The sequence below is a fragment of the Notothenia coriiceps genome, unplaced genomic scaffold (genome assembly GCF_000735185.1).
Source record: "Notothenia coriiceps isolate Sejong01 unplaced genomic scaffold, NC01 NC01_scaffold00022209, whole genome shotgun sequence".
Classification (NCBI taxonomy): domain Eukaryota; kingdom Metazoa; phylum Chordata; class Actinopteri; order Perciformes; family Nototheniidae; genus Notothenia; species Notothenia coriiceps.
In genome coordinates this window covers 69,094-90,436 of record NW_011354910.1, presented here as the reverse complement: position 1 = coordinate 90,436, position 21,343 = coordinate 69,094, and the positions used below count along the sequence as shown (strand labels likewise).

General features: G+C 41.6%; 2 protein-coding genes across 3 annotated transcripts in view; both read right to left on the bottom strand.

Moving 5' to 3' along the window:
- coq3 (coenzyme Q3 methyltransferase) overlaps positions 1–7,515 on the bottom strand; it is a 7,659-nt gene extending 144 nt beyond the window's left edge. Inside the window, exons 1-4 of the mRNA XM_010780847.1 lie at positions 7,224–7,515; positions 5,767–5,904; positions 1,920–2,019; positions 53–313 (exon numbers count right to left, since the gene is read on the bottom strand). Coding sequence (XP_010779149.1) covers positions 53–313; positions 1,920–2,019; positions 5,767–5,904; positions 7,224–7,423 — 699 coding nt within the window. The 5' untranslated portion in view covers positions 7,424–7,515. The remainder of the gene's footprint in view (positions 1–52; positions 314–1,919; positions 2,020–5,766; positions 5,905–7,223) is intronic.
- A 747-nt stretch (positions 7,516–8,262) lies between these two features.
- On the bottom strand, positions 8,263–16,289 carry pnisr (PNN-interacting serine/arginine-rich protein). Of its 2 annotated transcripts, XM_010780841.1 has the most exons (12): positions 16,188–16,289; positions 15,580–15,688; positions 15,294–15,470; positions 14,383–14,618; positions 13,849–14,011; positions 13,136–13,326; positions 12,852–12,992; positions 12,659–12,758; positions 11,990–12,043; positions 11,410–11,604; positions 9,142–10,216; positions 8,263–8,643 (listed from the first exon to the last, which is right to left on the bottom strand). In XM_010780841.1, exons 2-12 carry the CDS (start codon positions 15,665–15,667, stop codon positions 8,610–8,612), a joined length of 2,454 nt encoding a protein of 817 aa, XP_010779143.1. In that variant the 5' UTR covers positions 15,668–15,688; positions 16,188–16,289; the 3' UTR covers positions 8,263–8,609. The 2 variants fall into 2 exon arrangements, with proteins under 2 accessions (XP_010779143.1, XP_010779144.1); XM_010780842.1 differs by lacking the exon at positions 8,263–8,643 and having other exon boundaries at positions 9,138–10,216.
- Positions 16,290–21,343: the final 5,054 nt, after the last annotated feature.

The window sequence follows — 21,343 nt, the reverse complement described above, 5'->3', positions numbered from 1 at the left end:
ACACACACACACACACACACACACACACACACACACACACACACACACACACCTTCAGCACGTGTCCGCAGCAGAAGGCGAATGTTTCCAGGTCGGCCAGATGTTCCACCACCTCGGAGGCCACCACAGCGTCGTAGTGCCCCCCCCCATGCTCCTCCTCCTCCTCCTCCTCTGAGAGGTCCTCCAGGGTGCAGGCGCGGTAGCTGACCCGCTGACGGAGGTCCGGGTCGAAGGCCGTGTGCACCTGGGCCGTACCAATGCTGTCCCCTACCGGGTCGATACCCAGCACGTCAGCTCCCAGCCGGCCCAGAGGCTGGTTGGGGAGGGAGGAGAGAGTCAGACAGGGTCCACTGTAGGTCAGTGGTTTGAGGATTGCCATCGGCAATCTGATTTCTTAGTTAACCAGTAGTGTTCAGTTAATTTATGATGTTTTTTTTTTGGCTTCACAAAATACTTTGTTACAGGGAGAGACAATATTATGATTAACATCATGGTAGATTCTGCAACATATAAAATATAGTATAAAACTGTAAGAATGAGCCTTTGAAATATAAATGTTACATGTGCAAAGCACATATGTGTCACAGCGCAGGGACAAAGCCACACGCCCGCTTCTTCAACATCGATACGATACGAAATACTTTATTGTCCCCGTAAGGAAATTTGTTCTGGACTCCGTCCTGCAGTTCCGCATACATGTACATATACAAACATAGTAAACATTAAAATACATACAAATATCATCACTCATACACCGTTTGAACAAACACAATACACAGACACACATACTGACAATGGCGACCTATTGCACAACCCTCATGGTTAACATTTAAAAAGTACATTTCATTTCATGTGAACGTTAAGAAGCTTAATGGACATAGGTAGGAATGAGTGCTTATAGCGGTTCAGCCTGTCTTGGGAACCCTGAATCTTCTACCATAAGGTAGGAGATGGTATTCTGGGTGGAGTATGTGGGTGGGATCAGACACAATTTGTTGTTCTGTCTAATAATGGACTGCTCATATATGTTTTGGAGAGATGGGTGTTTTTTAACCCCCAATACTTTTCATAGCAGTCTGTACCAGACGAGCGATCTGTGACTTTGACTGCACCGTCAAGTTACCGTACCAGGTTACAGTGATACCATACCTGATGATGCTCTCCAACACTGCATGATAAAACAGTAACATGAACTTCTGCTCGACTCCATAAGCCCGGAGTCTACGCAGAAAATACAATCGCTGTTGAAGTCTAGAGAGCATCTAGAGAACACTAGAGAACATCACTTAAGAGCAGGTAATTAAACAACTACAGTGGTGTAATATGAACTACAGCGCCGTCTGGTGGCCTGTGAGCTGAACTGCAGGCCCAGGGGCCAATCTCCATCCTCCCTCAGCTGATCCCTTCTGATGGGAAGAGCTGCAGTGACAAGACTCCTGGAGACACAGCTGCCATCCTCACAGACACTTTCAGGGCTTCTCAGTGCGTGTTTCTGCGTCTGAACATGACAGCCTGTGTGACAGAGCCACAGAAGAACAGGACCTGATTTTGTCATCTCAAATCACACCACACAGCTGGTATGTCCTCCGTTATAATAGAGACAGAAGCTGCCGCAGCTAGCAGCTCTAACAAACAGATAAACAACAATAAATGACCGCCTGTCCGCTCCACCACACTGAGACCAGCCACATCACCAGAGGAGGAGGATCAGGCTGACGTTTAGAGGTTTCTTCACACTGGTATGTGAAAGGACTGGAAGTATAAAGCAACAAAAGCAGAATATCTTTCAAGAATTTAAGGTGACGTGAAGGCAGCAATTGAAACTATTGGGAATAGACAGAGAAAGCTAAAATAGTTTGTCCACATGTCCTAATTTGCACTCGCTCTGCGTCTTTCTCACAAAAGAGTGACACCCTTACCTCGGTGAGCAGGCCCCCTCCACAGCCCACATCCAGAATCCTGAGGCCTGCCAATGGTTTCCCAGGATGCCCCAGTCTGTGCTCATTCAGCAGATTATCACTGAAAAAGATAAATGGAAGGTGGGTTGAATTTCAAATAAAACTACAACCGCCTTACTCGTGTTACTTTTCATGCACCCGCCACGTTACGATCAGATGTTAGAGTTTGTAATGTAAAAACCGAGGGAACATGAACGCGTACTGAGGGGAGACACCAACGATGAATAAGGTACAAATATGAACTGATAGATATCACTTCCCCAGTTGATTACTCACATGAATATAGTTATTTTTAGTATCAAAAGTGCTATGAAGGTTATATTTAAAATGTAAGTTAGGCATTATCTTATTTAATGCATGCCAATTGCATACATATTAAGCACATGTATTATATCCAAACAATACATCTCAGCATTGGATGAAGCAAGGTTAAAAATGGTTTAACTATTACTACTAACAGTTTCTATTTGTTGCCATGTTAGATTTAAAACGTCTATTTTTGGCAACCCTTGTATCACACAATGCACAATCTTCTTTTAATTATCAGTATTTTTTTCAACAAGTCAACTTATTAGATTTCCCCCTTGACCTTGTTGGAGCAGCCTGGGACTAGCTATTGTTAAACATTCAGCAGGGCATACTAATATAGTTTTTGCCTGATGTGTCTCTCCCTTGAACATTTGTAGCCATAAGTAGGTATATGAGAATGATACATTTTGGATTACACCATCCACTGTCACAACCCTCTGAATGTCAGTGTCTGCCAGCTAACATCAAAAACTATCCTGTGGCTACAGATTCCCCCTCCTTTTCTCCCTCGCTTGTGTCCCTTCCTCCCTCCCTTCCCTCCCTGCTCCCTCACACTGTCTGACTGCTGCGGCCCCGGGCAGCAGACATGCAGAACAGGCTGAGATGTGGGTATGCATTGTGCTCATTAAAGCTCTGCTGGGGTGCAGGAGCAGTCGTGCAAATGTGGTATACAGAGCCATCAGTGGGTTGATATACCTACAGTATTAGTAATTACATGGTTAACATGATTTGCATTTAGTACAGCTCATTTTCAGAGTGTGTTGAGAATTGTCTGTGTGTTTTCTGATAAGGAATGGTTGGTTTATTGTTTGAAAAATGTAGTGTTATCTAGCAGTATGTAGTGTCTAACTCCGACCAGCATAGTGCGAGTTCGCTACACTGTGTTCGGGGACAAAGAGAAGTCTCGCGTGAATACATTCAGAGAACGTAAACACACACTTGAGTGAAGTCACGGTGTGTGTATGTGGCGAACTGTGATAATAAGATACATATTTTTGCTTTTTGCAGGTAAGAACAGAGAGTTGGAATTGTGTAATTGATGGGTGAATATGTTATGTGTGAGTTTATGATCCCGGTTGGATTTTATGTAGTAGTGTTTATGAACGTTACTTGTTCAGCAAACGTAACGTACTGAAAATGGCTAGCCAGTAGTTAGCACTGGTGGCCTAGTTAGCTTGAGCGAGCGCGAGGCGGGAGAGTAGAACAATGAGCCGGTCTAAAGAGCCCGGACTGCTCGTGTATAGTTAATAGATAAATAGATAAATAAGTTAAAACAGATGCATAATTGATTTGGTTTATGTGACAATGTTCGGTAGACATGATTGGTTGACTGTGTATCGGAGCAACAAATTGATATTGAATGTACAAGATGAAATTGGTCTGGAATAGCAATGCAATAGACATGATTATTGTTTGGATGTTGATGCAAATGTTCATTATGTTTCTGTATTAGTATAGTGAATACGTGCAGAGAACGTAAACACACACTTGAGTGAAGTCACGGTGTGTGTGTGTGTGTGTGTGTGTGTGTGTGTGTGTGGCGAACTGTGATGATAAGATACATATTTTTGCTCTTTGCAGAACAAAATAAAAGACTTTCAAATTAAATGTGTAGTGGAGGGCTACTTCACTCTGTACCACGCTACACAAACAGTGAAGGAAGGAGGATTATCTGTTGGCTGACATCCACCTAAAGCAGCTTCTCACCTAAAGCAGCTCCTCCTGTAACCCCCACCTAAAGCAGCTTCTCACCTAAAGCAGATCCTCCTGTAACCCCCACCTAAAGCAGCTTCTCACCTAAAGCAGATCCTCCTGTAACCCCCACCTAAAGCAGCTCCTCCTGTAACCCCCACCTAAAGCAGCTTCTCACCTAAAGCAGATCCTCCTGTAACCCCCACCTAAAGCAGCTTCTCACCTAAAGCAGATCCTCCTGTAACCCCCACCTAAAGCAGCTTCTCACCTAAAGCAGCTCCTCCTGTAACCCCCACCTAAAGCAGCTCCTCCTGTAACCCCCACCTAAAGCAGCTCCTCCTGTAACCCCCGACAGCAAAGCAAGATGGAGGCAGAAGCTAATTAACCCCAGAGTGAGGGCAATGGCAAAGCAGCTCCACATGATGAGCTATTACTTGCATACAAACTATAATTCTAGAGATTTAAAAAAAGCTTTTTAGAATATTTATAGGTATATTATATAAAAGCATTGCCACAATTCAATATATCATTTGTTGACAGAATTAAGATGACTAAGTGGTGACTATGTAAGGGATAATAATATGACTGCCTGCACATTATCCCACTTATTACACAGCCACATACTAAATAAACTAACGTCTTGACATTAATTAAATTGAATTGACATATTAATTGAAATGATTGTATTGACTTATAAATAATTGTATTGCTTCCACTAAGAAAATAAAACCCTGTTCCATGGCGTACCAACAGCTGGAATTCCAAGTGAATTTAAAATGAAGGCAGCTCTGAATGATGTTTTCTGTGGCTGTCCAAGTCCCAACAAGTCCTTAAAAACTACAGAGCTCATACCGTGTTCCCGTTAATGTTTACTTCCTGTCTGTCTGCTTCTGTTGATTTATCTGACGTCCAGCGATCCGTCATTAAACCTCTTTTCCTTTCTCTCTCTTGATCATCCTTAGCAACGGTCATTATAGTCCTTGACAGCGGACTGTACTACAGTCATATAAAACTCTGAAATGTCCGAATTAACCAATCAGAATCAAGTATTCAACTAAGCCATGTCATATTAGGGTTGAGGTGTTAGGGTTAGGTGATATAGTGGTGAATAAAAACACTGGTGGATTCTGAAAAAAAACAAAATAACAGGGAGGTTTATTGCAATTGTGTCTTTTATTAATGTGGTATTACTGTATGGACTCCAGACTCTATTATCTATGTTCAAGTTCACTAATAATATTCAAGAAAATTAGCATTTGTTTGTATCTATAGTACCACAGTAAGAGAGTCAGAGTGTAAAAGGTGCAGCAGCAACAGTAGCAGCGGTCTCATTTAGACACACCCTGAGGGCGGACTCGTATCAGGCAAAGCAGCCTCACTCAGACACACAGTGGCACTGGATCTGTCACACTGTCACCACACACACACACATCACCATCATCTCCTCCACCAACAGGACCACAGAAAAGGGGGGATGGGTAAATACTGATAATCTTGTGGGGGCCCCTACAGCAGATCTTATCAATCAAAACAGATGCAGCAGCACCAAAACAACCCTGATGTAGAGTTGGGGGAGCTGAAACGCTATTTGCTGAAAATGTGCTGATGTGTGCAGGAATCCTGTCATTTCCAATTCATGTTACTTCAATGTATGTGTTTTTGCTCTCAAATACCACAAGGCTGAATCTGCCCCAGGTTATGTTTTGTCACAGTTGCTTGACGTCTCTCAATCCTGTGTTGACAGTGACTTAGGTGAGACATCTTGAAAATATGACTATTGGCATGCATATCATGTTGAAACACTCACCGTATAAAAGGCACCCTCAGGTCATTCATGGCGTGAAGAGCAGCAAACTCCCCCCGCTCATCCCACCACTTGCTGGCCAGTGACTGGAACCTCCTCACCTCGTCGGGGTCCACCGTGCTGTGGGAGGCCGAGCGGGCGCTGTGCAGGGGGAGATAGAGGAGATTACATTAAGACTGCAAATAACTAAACATGAGCGTTAATACAGGGGACACAATACTGAAAATGAGGCGTTGGGACCTTGGATTTGGACATAAAAAATCAATATATATTATTTTGTTTCAGTAGCACTCAGTTCAATATTTTTACCAACTTTAGTTCGGATCAAAATGAATACAAATATATTTTCTTCCGAATTTTAGCCCCTACAAATGTCAATTTACAAACAGATAGTTATTATCTTTTGTATGCTAAATTCTATGTTGTTTTGGGAACTGTCAATGATTACCAACAATGGTATTTATTTATACTTTTTTGATATAAGTTTCTAATTTTTAAGAAAAAGTCAAACTTGTTTTTTTGTATTGGACAACACAAATGTCCCAGTCCCACAAGGCTTTAAAAATACTAAATATCAATATAATTTTTCAACTTAAACGACAAAACCGTAATTCATTTTCAAACTATGAACCATTTAAATGAGAGCTGTAAACTAAATGCTTAGGGGGTCAATGATAGCAACATAATTAATAATACAGCAGCAAAAAAATAGCATGTATTTGCCCCAAACCATAGTAAACACATGCTATTATGTTGAATGGATTCAAACAATGTGGTTTTAATTTAGCCTTTAAAGTTTTTTATCCTCTGAATATTTTGGAAACAACGTTTTTTATGGTCTTATTACAATGGAGCTGAGGTTGCACTTCCAAATCTTGGACTAAAACATCCTTTCTAAAATGTGTGGCTTATCATGCATATTGGAATTATTTGTGAAATTACAAGTCGATTAGTCAACTTGAATAATAATGTGGAAATTGCTGGTTTAAGCTTCTCAGATGTAAGCAGTCTCACTATGACTATACGACTGAATATTACTTATGCTTTGGTCTGTTGGTTGGATAACACAAACCCTCTGAGATCAGCTTGTGGTCCAAGCTAAATAAATGGGGATTCTGTAGAATGTTCTGGCATGTAACATAAGAAACGATTAATTGGAAATGTAAATCCCCCAGTTAATGGTTAATAAAAGCAACTGTTGTTTAACACCATTGTTCTTGTTCCCCAGTACATACCCAAGCCTTTAAACACATTTAGTTGAGTTATAGCAACTCTTTGAGTAAATAAAATAATTGCACTTTTTGACCTTTATTTCCTTTGGGAGCTTTAACCAATTTACCCTTGGAAGGCTACAGTTTAACACATAACCCTAGGCTGCAACTGTGACATGTTAAGGTCAGCTAACAATAACCAAGTGGCTCTTGTACTGTGATTAATGTGATGTTGGTGTTGCAGCCTACCTGATGTGACAGGGCACGGTGTGGTGCTGGCTCTCCAGAGAGGCGCTCCTCCTCAGCCACAGTGTCCGCTGTCTACACACCGCCGTCCAGCTGAACCCGCTCCGTCCTCCCGCTCTCTGGGCCTGGACCACCCCACACACAGCGGCGGTGTTCCGGCTGTACAGCCCGAACATGAGGCGACTGAACTTATTCACGTACATGCTGTCATAACACACGTTCACAGCTAGCTTCTGAACATTTGTTGACTGCACTTGAGTTGACCGACTGTGCGCATGTATTTTCTCCCCGGGCAGAAACAACACACACTTTAGTTCCTACTGGTCAGTCAACGAAATATTACCGACTGGAAACAAATAGACTATCACTTGTGTTTGTAATTTATTTCAGTAATTCATTATTGGTGACTATTTTAATGTAAGGGTTCTTTCATAACCAACGAATTTCATAAAAGCCACCGTCATTTTATCATTGCTGCTTCTCTAGCTTTATGTTAGCTTAGCCTAACATACTGACATACTCTCAGTTTGAGGCAGTCCTCCTCGGACTTGGTGCTTTATGGCAGCACCTGCAACGCAGCACAATTTGAGAAGAGACCCGTTCAACGGTACTGACGTGTGTTTGGTGATATGTGACATCCACAAGAGTGGTTCAGAACCATGTACTGCGCCAACTCGAGTAATAACCATATTGAACTCAAAGGAAGTCACTAGGTGACTGACTTATGTGTTACATTACAAATTTAACACTTCAACATGGGATAGTAGTTACAAGTGGATGATTTCTGGTAGTCTCCATTTTAGTTTGAAAGAATATAGAAATATTTAGGAAATGGAAGTGGCTTTTACATTGTGTATCTTTACCATTAATATAAGCAGATGCTTTAATTTGAACAAATAAAATAAACCACTTGCCAGCATATAGTGGACCTGCCCTGGCCTGTATGTGGAGACAGTTACTGAGCAATTCATGTGTTTTCAAAGGATGGGGGATGTGTGGGAGGGTGTTATAAGTAGCACAAAGAAAAGACAGCAAGGCGAGACAAGGAACAAACAGTTTTATTGGACATATTACAATAATGTTTTGAGGAAAAAAAAAGTTAATCCTGTTACGGTTTTTAAAATTATACAACTTTAGCTTTTTAGTGTCCACAGAGTCTTATTAAGCTTTGCATAATGATACAAGTGAAAACTCCTACCATTCAAAAAAGTTTGAAGTTGTTCTTCAGTCACACTTTTTAAAAATAACAACATATTTACAAAGATGAAAGACGTGTGTATGAGAGGGGGGGGTTCACCTACACAATTGCCTCTATAATGAGACAAGCCTGTTCAACTCATGGAATTTAAAATGGTAAAGTGCACAGATCAGGAGGGTTAACCGTGCTCCTCAGCGTCTGCTACGACGGGAGGGGGAAGTTGACCTGAAAGAGAGCGTGGACACAACATTAATACTGCACCAATCACACGTACCCACGCAGACTACAACATATAAACATGCACAGATACCCCCACCCACCAGATATTCTGTACCCTCCATAAAAACTAATGTTCTGCAGACTTTAGAGAAGCAAATATACCCTGCAGTGCACAGTGCAAGGCAACGAATGGTTTCATATCTTAACAAGTTGCTACAAAAAGATGAAACTGGCTTTAGGATGTTGAGACATCATGTGACTTTTCAGAAATAACAAATGTGATGATAGATAACACATAGATGAAGCATTAAAAACTTTATTGCAGACTTTACAATGTTAAGCAGATTTGACTGCAATTGACAGTACATTTTCATAACATCAGTCAACAATTTTCCTTTTTAAAGTTATTGCAAAAATACTAATTAAAAATGACTGTAGAATTCACAATGAGACATACAATGAAAAACATACAGTAAGAAAGAAAGGGAATAAAAAGAATACTACCTTGATCGCGACTTAGACTTGTGTTTGCGGCTTGCCTTCTTACCAGACTTGTGAGACTTTTCCGTCGACCTTGAGCGACTACGTTTAGATTTTTTAGATTTCTTTTCCTTGCTAACTTCAGGGGTGAGGGACCTACTTGAGTCGGAGTCTGAGCGTTTCTTGCTAGCTTTAACGGAGCCCTTCTTGCTGGATTTGCTCTCCTGCCGGGAGTGCTTTTCACTCTGAGAGTCCGTGCACGAGTCGCTCTCCTTCCTTTTCTTAGATTTGCCATTCTCCTCTGTAACTGCAGAGCTTCCTTTCTCCTTCTCCTTCTCCTTGGCCTTAGGCTTTTCTTTCTTTTTGTCTGACTCCTTCTCCTTTTTTTTCTTGTCCTTCTCGTGGCTATGACTCCTTTCCCTCTTTCTCTCCCTGTCTTTGCTGGAGGCCTTCTGCTTGTGTTTGCTGCTACGGCTATGACTGCTGTCTCTGCCATCCCGACTCCTTTTCCTCTCCTTCTCCTTCTCCCTCTCTCTGCTGCGGCTGTCTCTGGCCCTGGCTCTTGCCCTGTCCCGCTCTCTGGACCTGGATCTACTCCTGCGGCTCTTGCGCTCCCTGGACTCGCTGCGATCTTTCTTGTGGCGGCCTGATCTCTCTGCGCTGCTCCTCCTCCTCTCCCTGGCCTTCTCGCTGCGATGCCGGTGGGAGCTGCGGCTGCGGCTACGCCTGCGAGCCTTGTGGGAGGCTGAGCGGCTGCGCCTCCTCTTCCTGCTCGGGGAGGAGGATCGTGATGAACTACGAGAGGATGCCGAGGAAGAATAAGACGAGGAGGAGGAAGAGTGGCGGCTGCTGTGGCTGGAGGTGGACCGGGAGCTGCTGCTGTGACCGTTGGCCGGTGAACTGCTGCCGCCTCGCCCTGACCGCTCCTTCCCTCTGCCCGGGGGCTTGCTCTCGCTACCCTCCTTCTCACTACGGGACCTACGCCTTTCTACCAAGGGCTCCGCCTTTGTCTCTTTCATTTCCTGTTTGTGTGTATTCTCTGGCTGGCCCTCATCATATTCCCCCTTTTCTCTGCTCAATCTCTCCTTCACCATCTCTTCTGTGAAAACAAACAAAAACTCAGGTTAAAAATAAACAAAGAAACATCATGTCATGTAAAAAAAGAAAACTAGAAATAAACTACACAGTTTTACAATAATTATGATTGCTTTCTTCAAGATGAGATTGATAGAGCACTAACTTTTATGATCTGGTCAAACTCATTTTTTGGTAAGAATACATTTTTGCAACTTCAAATAATTGATAACCGTAATTTTCGGACTATAAGGCGCACCTGAATATAAGCCGCAGCAGCTAAATTGAATGATGTGTACATATATAAGCTGCACTGGACTATAAGCCGCAGGTGTTTTAATGTTTAATTACCATATGTAAGGGTTCGTGCACAGAGGGGATTGTCGGGAAAGAGATGGCTGTTTGAGGAAGCTCCCATTTATTAACATTTCAACAAACAAGTTGCATATTTGCATAACGTATTCAAGTGTTACCATTTAGTGCAATAGTAGCTATAGAACATGTACTGTGCTGTGTAAACTGTACTGTATCACATAGCGTTTCAGACACACAAACTTTTCAACTTTCAAACTTAAACGGTGCGCTCCCAGCGCACGTACCGGCAGTGATCTACAGCAGTGGTTTTCAACCAGTGGTACGGGGACAAACTGTCTCGCTCTCGTAATGTCTGTCTGTCTTGCTCTCGTTCTGTCTCTCGTACCACTCTCGGTTCCACTTTTACGCGCTACCTGTCTCACTCTTTTCCGGCCTCCAGCTTTTCCTGCTGGAGCCCGCCGCTTAAAGGTGGGGGGCGCGGACCGGCCATAGAGCCCATAGAGTTAAAGGTGTTGGCCGTTAGCTGTAAAAATCCCCGTTAGCTGTAAAAATCCATAGATTAGCCGCACCGTTACATAAGCCGCAGGGTCGAAAAATGGGAAAAAAGGCGCGGCTTATAGTCCGAAAATTACGGTAGTTCCTTTGTCTTCTATTTAGTGAAAATGAATGAATTCAATTATATTTATATAGCACATGTGTCAACGGGGGCTTTGCAGTGCGCACAGTATATGACTCTTTGTCCTTAGACCCTCGCAGCGTACAAGGAAAAACTACCAAGAAAGGTTTTCTTTCCTGTAGTCTGACATATAGGTTTTTTTGCATGTAAATGGTCTGCAAACATCCCAAAGTTCCCTCCTTCCTGAAATGCCTTTGCAAACCTGCAAAGACACAAACATGTCTTACCCCGTGCAAGCAGAGCGTCCTGCGCCTGTTTGTCCTGCAGCTGCTGCACCTCCCGCTCCTTGCGGCGGAAGGCGTCCTGCTTCTCTCGGATGCGGTGGCGCAGCTCTTCGTCATCCGTGTCGGAGGATTCGGACCCTCGAACGCTGCGCTCGTCCTCATCCTCGCTCTCGTCTGAACCGTAGTCACCGAGCCCACCTGCCACAACAGAGCCCCCGGGTGGTTGAGTGTTGGTATGGACGAAGATTTATTCTCAAAAGTAGGTTTCACTATAAAGCCCTTAATCCCAACCCAAGGTCCCCAATGGAAGGCACTTAATCCTTAAGAACAGTATATTACACACTGATTAACCCCTTAAAAACAAATGTAAACATATATCCCTTAAAGAAAAGCTGCATAAGAATACTTTGTGATGTGATGAAGAGCATGCTTCTCATCACAACGTTTTCACTTCGATCAATCTTTATAAGTGTATTTTGGGTGTTATGGTCTAAGTTTCTCCTGTTTTCCTTCTAAAACCTAGCCATTTAATTAATATATATTCTCCATCCCGCCCCCCGGTGACAGAAAAAGGGATACTCACTGAGACCAGTCAGAGAAGCCAATGCACTTGACTGTGCCAGCTGTTTTGCAGGAGCTTTGATTCACATCAACAACAGGAACAACATGTTAAAACACAGAGCCATTTTCTCAAGAGAGTCGCTAGAGAAGAGGGGGGGTCACAGATAACTATTCACAAGAGCTGCCATTGGTGAAAAAGAGAGAACAGAAATGACAAAAACAAAATAAAAAAATAAAAAAAAAAATGGAGAAAAGAGAGAGGGTTAACAAACAAAATTCTGTCACACAATCCAAGTCAAACAGTCGCACAAGCGGGAAGAACCAATCTGTACTAATGCAGTCACTTCAGTGGAGGAAGTTTCTTGTATCTAAAACGTGGATGCTGGTCAGATTCAATGCTCAGACATTATTCACTCGTATCATAGAGTCTTTCAGCAGGACCTTTAATACCGTGAACCAGAAATACTGTTTGTGGAAAGCTCTGTGCTCTGCTTCTGATGTATTAGCAGAGAATGGTTGAAATTCAGAAATACTCCAAAGTTTGCCGCTCAATCGCCCTACTTTACAGGGCCTTACTGAGTCCATTTTAAAAGAGATTATTATGCACATATTGGATTCTCTTCAGATTTGAACAACAAATGTCTTGGTGACAAGTATAGATTAAGTAAAAGTGGAAAAAACAAGAGCAGACCTCGAGTGGCTTTGCGGTGCGTCTCTCTGGCCACATGCTGGATCTCCTCGTTGGTGACCTCGAGAAGGATCTCTGTCAGAAGGGTTTTTGTGATAAACATCTAAGAAAAAGAAAAAATCCATTATTTGTATATCAATCTCTTTGAAGAATAGGCAACTACAACTGTTGAGATGCAGAATAAGATCAAACTGACCAGCTGGAACTCCTTTTCCTCCTCCGTCATTTCAGGTTCGCTGTCCTCTGCAGCAGGTGACGGGCTTCGACCAGAAAATTCTTTTTTGATGGAGGGCTTTTCTTCATCGTCATTGTTATAATTCCCCTCATCGTCGCTGTCCTGATGGACACAGGAGCAAGGGATTATGTTTAACAACGTGCATAAGTTGTGATGCAAATGATACTTTTGCCAGAAAAACAAAGTGTTAAGTGATTTTCAAAAGGAAATAATTTTGATGTCAATGGCAGAAACGTGTTTCTTACAAATTTGCTCTTGCGGGGCACTCGTGGCCCGTCGCCTCCTTCCTCGACCTCGCGCTCTTTGGCGTCGTCTTTTGTCATTTTAGCGCGCTCCTTCTCCATCTGTTCTCGCTCGATCTTCTTCTGCTTCTCCCTGTCCATCTTCTCAAGGCCTTCTCGGATCCAGGCAGGTAGTGTGCGCCTCTTTACCGCATCTGAAGGTGACATGAAGGTCAAAATGAGTCCTCCACATACTGCAATGTTAAGATTCAGAAACCAACACATCTTTGCAACACCGACAGTTTCCTGATCTGAACTGTGATTTGTGATAAATTAACACTACAGTTACAGCCATTTGTTCTAAAAACATTTAATCAAGTAGTTTTCACTTGTAATTAAACATTTTTAGAATGTGGGATTACTACTCCTGTCAGTTATGTAGTTCACATTCATTAGTGCAAAGAGGTATGGGATGGCCATTAAGACAACATGTCTAAACTATAGTTCATTTTTAGCCGTGCATAATAAAATGTTAAAAAAGTACTTCATGTCTATTCTGGTATGCGTAACTAAGTGTGAGTACAATGAACTACTTGTAATTAAATTAAGAGCATTCTTTTTTGTTACAAAAAAACAAAGAAGACGTGAGGTTTACACACAAACTGCACCTCAGGCATTCTTCTAGCTGATCATCTTAATGTGATGGCTGGATATTCTTAAAGGGAAAACACACTCACCTAATGTTGCTGCGACCTCCTGTTTGACAGGAAGCTGGATGGGGGATCTCGGGCGCTCCCTGAAGCCGGGGGGTCTGACATCTCGTCTGTTCTGAGGAGGACCCTGCCAGTATGGGGAGTGGAAGTTGGTGGGTGCGGGGGCGAAGGATGAGGCGGCGCCATGCTGTGGAGAGACCGCACAAACAGAAAATTAAAAAGGAAGTTCAAAGTACAATAGGTCCTCTCTTATCTACTGAGTGTTTTTTTTTATTCCCCAGATAAGGTTAGCTGACATTCATCCATCACTACTGACTGGGCTAACATTTCTGTTTAGTTCAAAATGTAAAATAAAAAGCAGCTTATAAACAATACCAAACCATGCTGGATCCTCAACAAGCCAACACTTTCCTCTGCACCGCATCAAGAAAGCAATGACTGATACACCTAGATGCTGGGACCCGGCTCTGTTTCTATGGATTTGCTCCTTCTTGTGTTACTTGGTTGTCACACTAAAACCCAAACGCTTCAACAGTTCCTACTGTAGCATCTGCATACCTGATAATCAAACTGGTTCATGGCCATGGGGGCCATGGCGTAGCTGTCGGGCTGTGCCCCATACCCATGGCTGTTCTGGGGGTAAACCCCGTGGTGGGCCTCAGAGTTGAATTCCACGCTGTCCTGGCTGTTGCTGTCCTCGCTGGGGTTCACCACATCCATCGGCCCTGAGCCAGGGGGGATCCAGGCCTGTTCAGGGGGCGGAGGAGGAGGGGGCTGGCCATGCATTGCCCATTCTGGTAATGACAACAGAAGTAATAAACAAAAGCCAAAGCAGCACGGACATATATGTGTAACAATAAAAACACAACTCTGGAGATTTTCCTCAACGTCTGAACAAGAGGGACTTGGTATCCAGCTGTTTATCTAAAGTCATATACATGAGGGATCACGAATAGTCACTAATCACCCTATTCTCTTTTGCCTTATAAATAACAGTAAGCTGTACCTGACCAGCACAGAAGATATGTAAAAATAGAAACTTGCTATGAGGCATTGGACAATGTTAAAGTTTCATCACGATTATCCTGGATTGAATTCAATATTAGTCAGAGTATCATAAAAAAACAAGCTTAAAACGGCACTGACACAAACTGATATGAATGTATCTTCCATTGTGGAAGATCCATTGTGTTGACTCAATTGCAACACACATTTTCGGGGAACAAAAAAGTATTCTTACATAAACCAATCATACACCACAAGGTTCCCCAGCATTAATGCAACATTTTGAATCTGTTCTTTCTTGCATGATAAATGTTGTATTTTTTCTTAGTTAAACAAGGCTGGCTCGACCACAACAACCCCAATAATGTGAATACAACAAAGTGTTTTGATCACAATCAACAAAAAAGTCCTATATCTTTCCATATCATCCCTACTTGATACCATCCATGGGGTTACAATTCTACCTGGCTGCCACATTCTGCCAAATGCTGGGTCGCCAGGGAAGGCCCCATGGTTGCCCGGTCCAACTGGTTCAAGGCCTGGGATGTCCTGGCCATTGGGCTGAATGTTGGGCTGCTCTGGTCCTGTCGTCTCCTTCTGTGCTATCCATGCTTGTGCCAGGGCAGCCCAGTCCACTTGACCTGCACACAGACAGAAGGTATTACTGGTCTATTGTGCAAGGAATCCCTGCAGAGGCTCAGATCTTCTGCAGAAAAATATTCTCATGGTGCATTTGCATCGCTCACTCACCTGGATCTTGCGTGTGCTGGAAAGACTGCATCCACTGCTGCTGGCTCAGGGGCCACTGCGGCCAGGGTTGTCCTCCCTGGTCCCACATCACTCTCTTCTGGATTTACACCTGAAATGCACAGGCCAGCTAGTTACATTTGAATTTGCACCATCACTTCTGCTGACATGACTAGAGCTGCTGCAGTTTGGGCGCAGTAACATTACACTGCGTTTACTGGCCAGAAAGAGCGAGTGTTAGCTATAAGATGAAAGCTAACGTTACATGTAGCTAAGCAGCTAGCTGTATTTAGCAACATGGGTTAGCTGCAAGTCATTTGTGCTGTTTAGAGTTGGAAACCCTCGCTATGCAGCATGGGATAACTCCGTGTCAACACTGACGCATGATACTGAAATAAACTTGGGCCAGTGAAATCCCAACCTCTGAAGCTGCCTGTAGAGCTAAATGCAAGCTTACGTGAGCTAAGCTAATCACGAAAGCTAAATAATACTAGCACCATTATTATACCGTGTGAACAAATGTGCTTTAAAATATAAATAGATAACACACTGGAGGGAAAGTACGAAGTAAACATATATGAGCGCTTTGCTTAGAGTAACATTATCCCCACCTTTTCCAGACAGTTTCTCTCCAGCGCTACGGTTCAGAGTCAAAATGGCTGCACCAGTGAACTGCTCAGCTCGGAGGAAGGAAGTGTGGAACGCGAGGCTCCGCTGCTGCCTTCATAGGCAGTCAGGAATATGACAATATAAAACCTATTTACATATATCGCCCCCAATAACACAGCGCATCTAATGGATGTATTGCCTTCACCCATTTTTAGCCAGTCTTGGTTTATTTTATGGGGCAATTTTGTTCTTGACGACCAACGAGTTAAATTAGATTTGTGGTTGTGATTCGTGGTGTTTTTTCAGTAATAATTAGAATGTACGAGCAGCCCTTAAAGGCATCTAGAGGCCGCGAGACATTCAGATGCTGATTAGGTGATGACGGCAGTTACTAAGGTCACAGACCACAGACACGCGCACAAAATAGTGAATGTATGCAATTTAAATGAACCAGATTTTCTTTGGACAAAGACTTAAATTCAACGTACACTAACAACTGTATTTTATTTATTTCCATTTTAACATTTAATAAGTTCACACCTTTAACAATGATGTAAAGCAACAGATCCTCAGCATGTCTCTGCATGACCCAGTTGGCCTTAAATATTTACAGACATAATGCTGAAAATTCAGGGAAGATCTTGGCGAGAGAAAAACTGGCAAGTATAATCACAGGGGTCCTTAACCTTGCAGCTCAATAATAATATTTATTATTAGGTATAATCTTTTCCCAATGGTTCTTAGTAACATACCGTTAGTTCTATAATGTTTCCTTAAAGGATTTAGGAAATGACAGATCGTATTTTGGTTTGGTCCGTTTGTCATTTTCATTTAACTTGGTTAAAGTCTATGCTACCGAGCTTACTTTTAAGTACAAAATCAGTATTGTAAAGTACTGATACTCCATGTACTTTTTACAAGTTTTACTGGTAATTTAATCACAAAACTACAGTAGCCTATATTTCAACCAGTGATGGAATGTAACTAATGTATTCAACTTAATTACACAAACACATTTGAGTCACAGTATTTCAAGTTAATGCATCTTTATACTTCAACTCCACTTAATCTCAGAGGTAGATGTACTTGTACAGCTTTAGTCACTTTACAGATTAGTTTTCCATCCCATTGCGGTCTAGTGAAAACCAAAAATCTCTATTTTGATTTTAATGTTTTTAACTGAAGGAGGAATTATTAAGATGAAAAGTTGGCCTGTTTTTCTGAGAAACTCATAAAGAATTGAATTTTCAGAGAAAAATGATTTTAACAGAACAGAAACAAAGTTACACACATGATGATTGTGTGTAGAGTGTGATGCATTGCTGCAGACGTAACTATAAAACTTTACATAAAGGAGTTATAATTAGCACAACCTTGGACAGTAAAATGCAGTATACACTGACTAATCCAGTAGTAATAATAATCCAAAAACATCACATTTACTAGGATACACCGAGGGAACATTATACTGCACAATTAAAACATGTACATTTGCTGATTGATAATACATACTTTCACCTAAGGCTTTGAATGCAGTTCTAGCAGTGTTGTGTTTTTATAGTATTTATACTCTAACTTCAGGAAATCATTTACATACTTCCTCCACCATTGGATTTTAGCACAGGGCCTCCAAAAACCGTTTAAAAAACAGAGACCACCTTGACACCCTTATTTATTTGTATATTCTCTTTAATTCATATGGTGAATAATACTCAGGTAAACTTAATTTATTAAGCATCAAAAAGGAATTTCTCTGCAGCTAACCAAGGGTCAAATTCTGGTTAATCTACCCATTTGCTGCAATTCTAAAAAAGCCAAACATATGTCTTAATCAGTAGAGGGCAGCACTTACTTAGCATGTGTTGGGTAAATTCTAAAGTATTGCAGCAAAATACAGCCACAAATTAAACCCTGTTAGCTGAAGTGCTTGATGTCCGGTTGCTCAGCAGCTCTGAATGGTTGCCACCACTTTCCTAAAAACCTGAAATTATTTAACACATTTTCCATTGTAGGAGAGGGCTATGTGCAGCTGTTGGTCAGTGCTCTGTCTTGTGCCGTGTTGGTGTTAATATGGCGCTGATGTGTGTGCACTGCGGAGCAGAGCCTCAGGCTGGTGAGGCTGTTTGCATGAGGAAAATGTGTTGATGCACGGTGAGTGTGTGTGTGTGTGTGTGTGTGTGTGTGTGACATTGTGTCAACCGAGGTGAGACTGACAGTGACGATGGTGTGCATGGTGAGATCAGCACAATGTAACCCTGCTGCTGGTAGATAGGTGCAGTAATGAGCAATCCAGCATTGCTTTGTACACAGGGGGAGGGTGCCTTTCATTAAGTGAGATTAAATCACATCAGCAGCATGTCCCCGAGCCAAAAGCCATCTCACCCTCCCTTCCTCCCTAAAAATAGACAAATGCATTTCAGAAAAGATTTGCTCTTTTTGTTGGTGGCGGCTTGACAACCTGTTTTAACGTAGCGCCTCAGATGTCACAGCGTGTGGGAACAACAGGACGTGGAGGGCGATGTTTTTGGACGTTGCCCTTTTTCCTGATTCCACACCCACCTCCTCTTCACCAGCTTGCGACATGTTCTGAAGCAGTGCTGCTTTGCACCCGTCATGCCCGATCACCAGCGAGGATGGGTTGAATATGGCACCGCTGGATCCAGGGCGACAGTCCACAGCGGTGGTGGTGGACAACATCTCGCTTCGAGTAACAGATAAATGACATCAAGTCCAAAACAGAAACAGCAAAACCGTCCCCCCATCTCAACAGATAAAAACATGAGAATATCCAGTTCATAAATTAGATTTATTTTGATACAGTATGTCGTTATACTCATTCCAAATGTCTCATAATTGAAATTGAATGGAAACAAAACTTTGCCTCGAGGAAAAACCCTGTGCACGCCTAAAGCACCATGATTCTGTATTGTATGAACAACTACATATAACTCCTTATTGTTTTTGCTTACAGTTATACTGTACATAAATATCCCTCTTTGCGTTTCACTATGCATATGTTCGTCTTCTCACCATGCATGAGTTTCTTTAACCTGAAGCACAGGCACTGAGTTCTAGTTTTTCAAAATAAAACAATGGCAAACTGATGAACAACCCTTTCCATTTCCTATAATTCCATAGAAAAAGATAAGCAGCTCATTGGACAGACATTTCAAGAATACATTCATTTAGAACATTTACCCATGCACATTACAGCAACGATGTTTTTTTTTATAGATAAGTCTTAAGATTGTGTTTTTTTTAATGGTTATTTTTGTTAAAGTATTAAGGATAGTCACTGCTTCTTTGTTGATCCTAATAGGTTTGTGAGTGCGCCTACACAGTAGAAGTACCGTACAATGAAGGCACACAAGTTGCTCGGTTGGTCTGACAAACATTGAGTATGTTTTCTTTTTGTGCAACACTCAAAACCACACCGGCGGACTTGGATTAACTGACGTTAAAGAAAGCGTATGAAGTCCTCGTGTGTTCGGTTCTTCTGCTCCAACTCCGTCGCAAAACTTGTCTTTGGCAAATGTAATCTACTGATAGTCTTACATTTTTACATTCTGATGTAAAAAAAATAACAATCCTTTAAAATGAGGCTGTAAAATAACTTGTGCTGTTCTTAAAAAGGTGCTATGTGTAACATTTTAAACCACTATGTTGATGTGAACTTGTATAATCTTGTTATCATTATCAGCTAATATGATAAGTAGCCGTTTCGGTGCTGTGTTATTAGGTTTAAGTTTCTTATATGTTCGCATTTATTTCACATTAACTCTGTCACAAATGTCAGTCTTCTTCAGTCTCTAATATAAAGAAAAAAATGTCTGAACAAATGTTTTCTCTTGGCATTTCTTACATTTCTGCCAGAAAAAATCAAGAACACATCTGAATAATTCTGTACAATGACGGAGTAGGGCCATGGTAACATTTTTTTTATAGAATTACCAGAATAAAATCACAAATGTATGATAAAAAAAGGAGATTGTCTGGGTTTAAATTCAGAAATCCACACCGCAAAAAAAAAATACAAATACGTATGAAAAATTGTGTTTTTTTGTCAAGAATTGACATCACTTAAATTTCTAGGTTGGACCAACCTTATCACACCACAGACGCAGCTTGCCGTGTATTGTGCCTGCAGAAGATGACTTAATCAAATAATAGGATTTAGTCATAAGTTTTACATTTTAATCTAAAGAAATATTCAGGTTATTTTCTAGTACATTTGTGAGCTTTTACCTAGTGCTGGGTCATATAAGGTTACATACTGAATACTGCGAACTTTAGACCATATGATATTTTCATATACCATTGAAAAAGTGGCGAAGGGCGCTCGAGCGGTGCGGCAGTGAAACAAGTCCCCGTTAATCTGAACCTAAGTTTGAAGGTCAATCATAAGTGTACAGTGCTTAAAACTGTTATAATTTGGAAGAAAACTGTGAATTTTTGTCATACCGCCCAGCCCTACTTTTACCACTCAGAGAATATTCAGGTATTTTCGTTTTTGTAATTTCACTACATGAATCTCAGAGAATATCTAAGTTATGTTAAAATAAATTCGGGATGAATCTGAGCAATGCAATAAAATATATTTGTTTCTGTATGATGATTCTTTGAAACATGCCCATCTTCTTCTTGATGGTTGTTTGGCAATTACACCAGTTATAATGCTAATTCTCATTTACCATAGTAATGGTTAATGAAATGATACACATAGCACCTTAAACCTACATTCTCCTGTCTCTTACTCACTCATTCACTCATCACACACACTTACCATCCATCACTCAGAGCTGATGCAGTTTGGCATTCGATCATTCTGCTTATTTCCTGTTTGTGACATGTAAAAAAACCTCCTTTTTGCAGTGAGTATCTCCGGCACGAGATTGTGACAGAAAAAGACGATAAACTTAGAACAGCTCAGGCTCAGTCATACTCTTTTTCTCTGACCTTTCTTTAAAGGGTAAGAAACATGAATGAAAATAAGAAAATAATCACTTTAACATAGTGTTTATCTTTTATATATGTAAGATATTAAGAGATGTGATTTCAATTGAGACAGTCATTCCTCAACCAAGACGAGTAAGTGTAAAGTCCCTTTTTCTTTCGTCCAGCTTCTCACAGAAACAGTATGAGGAGTTTTACAGGCGTG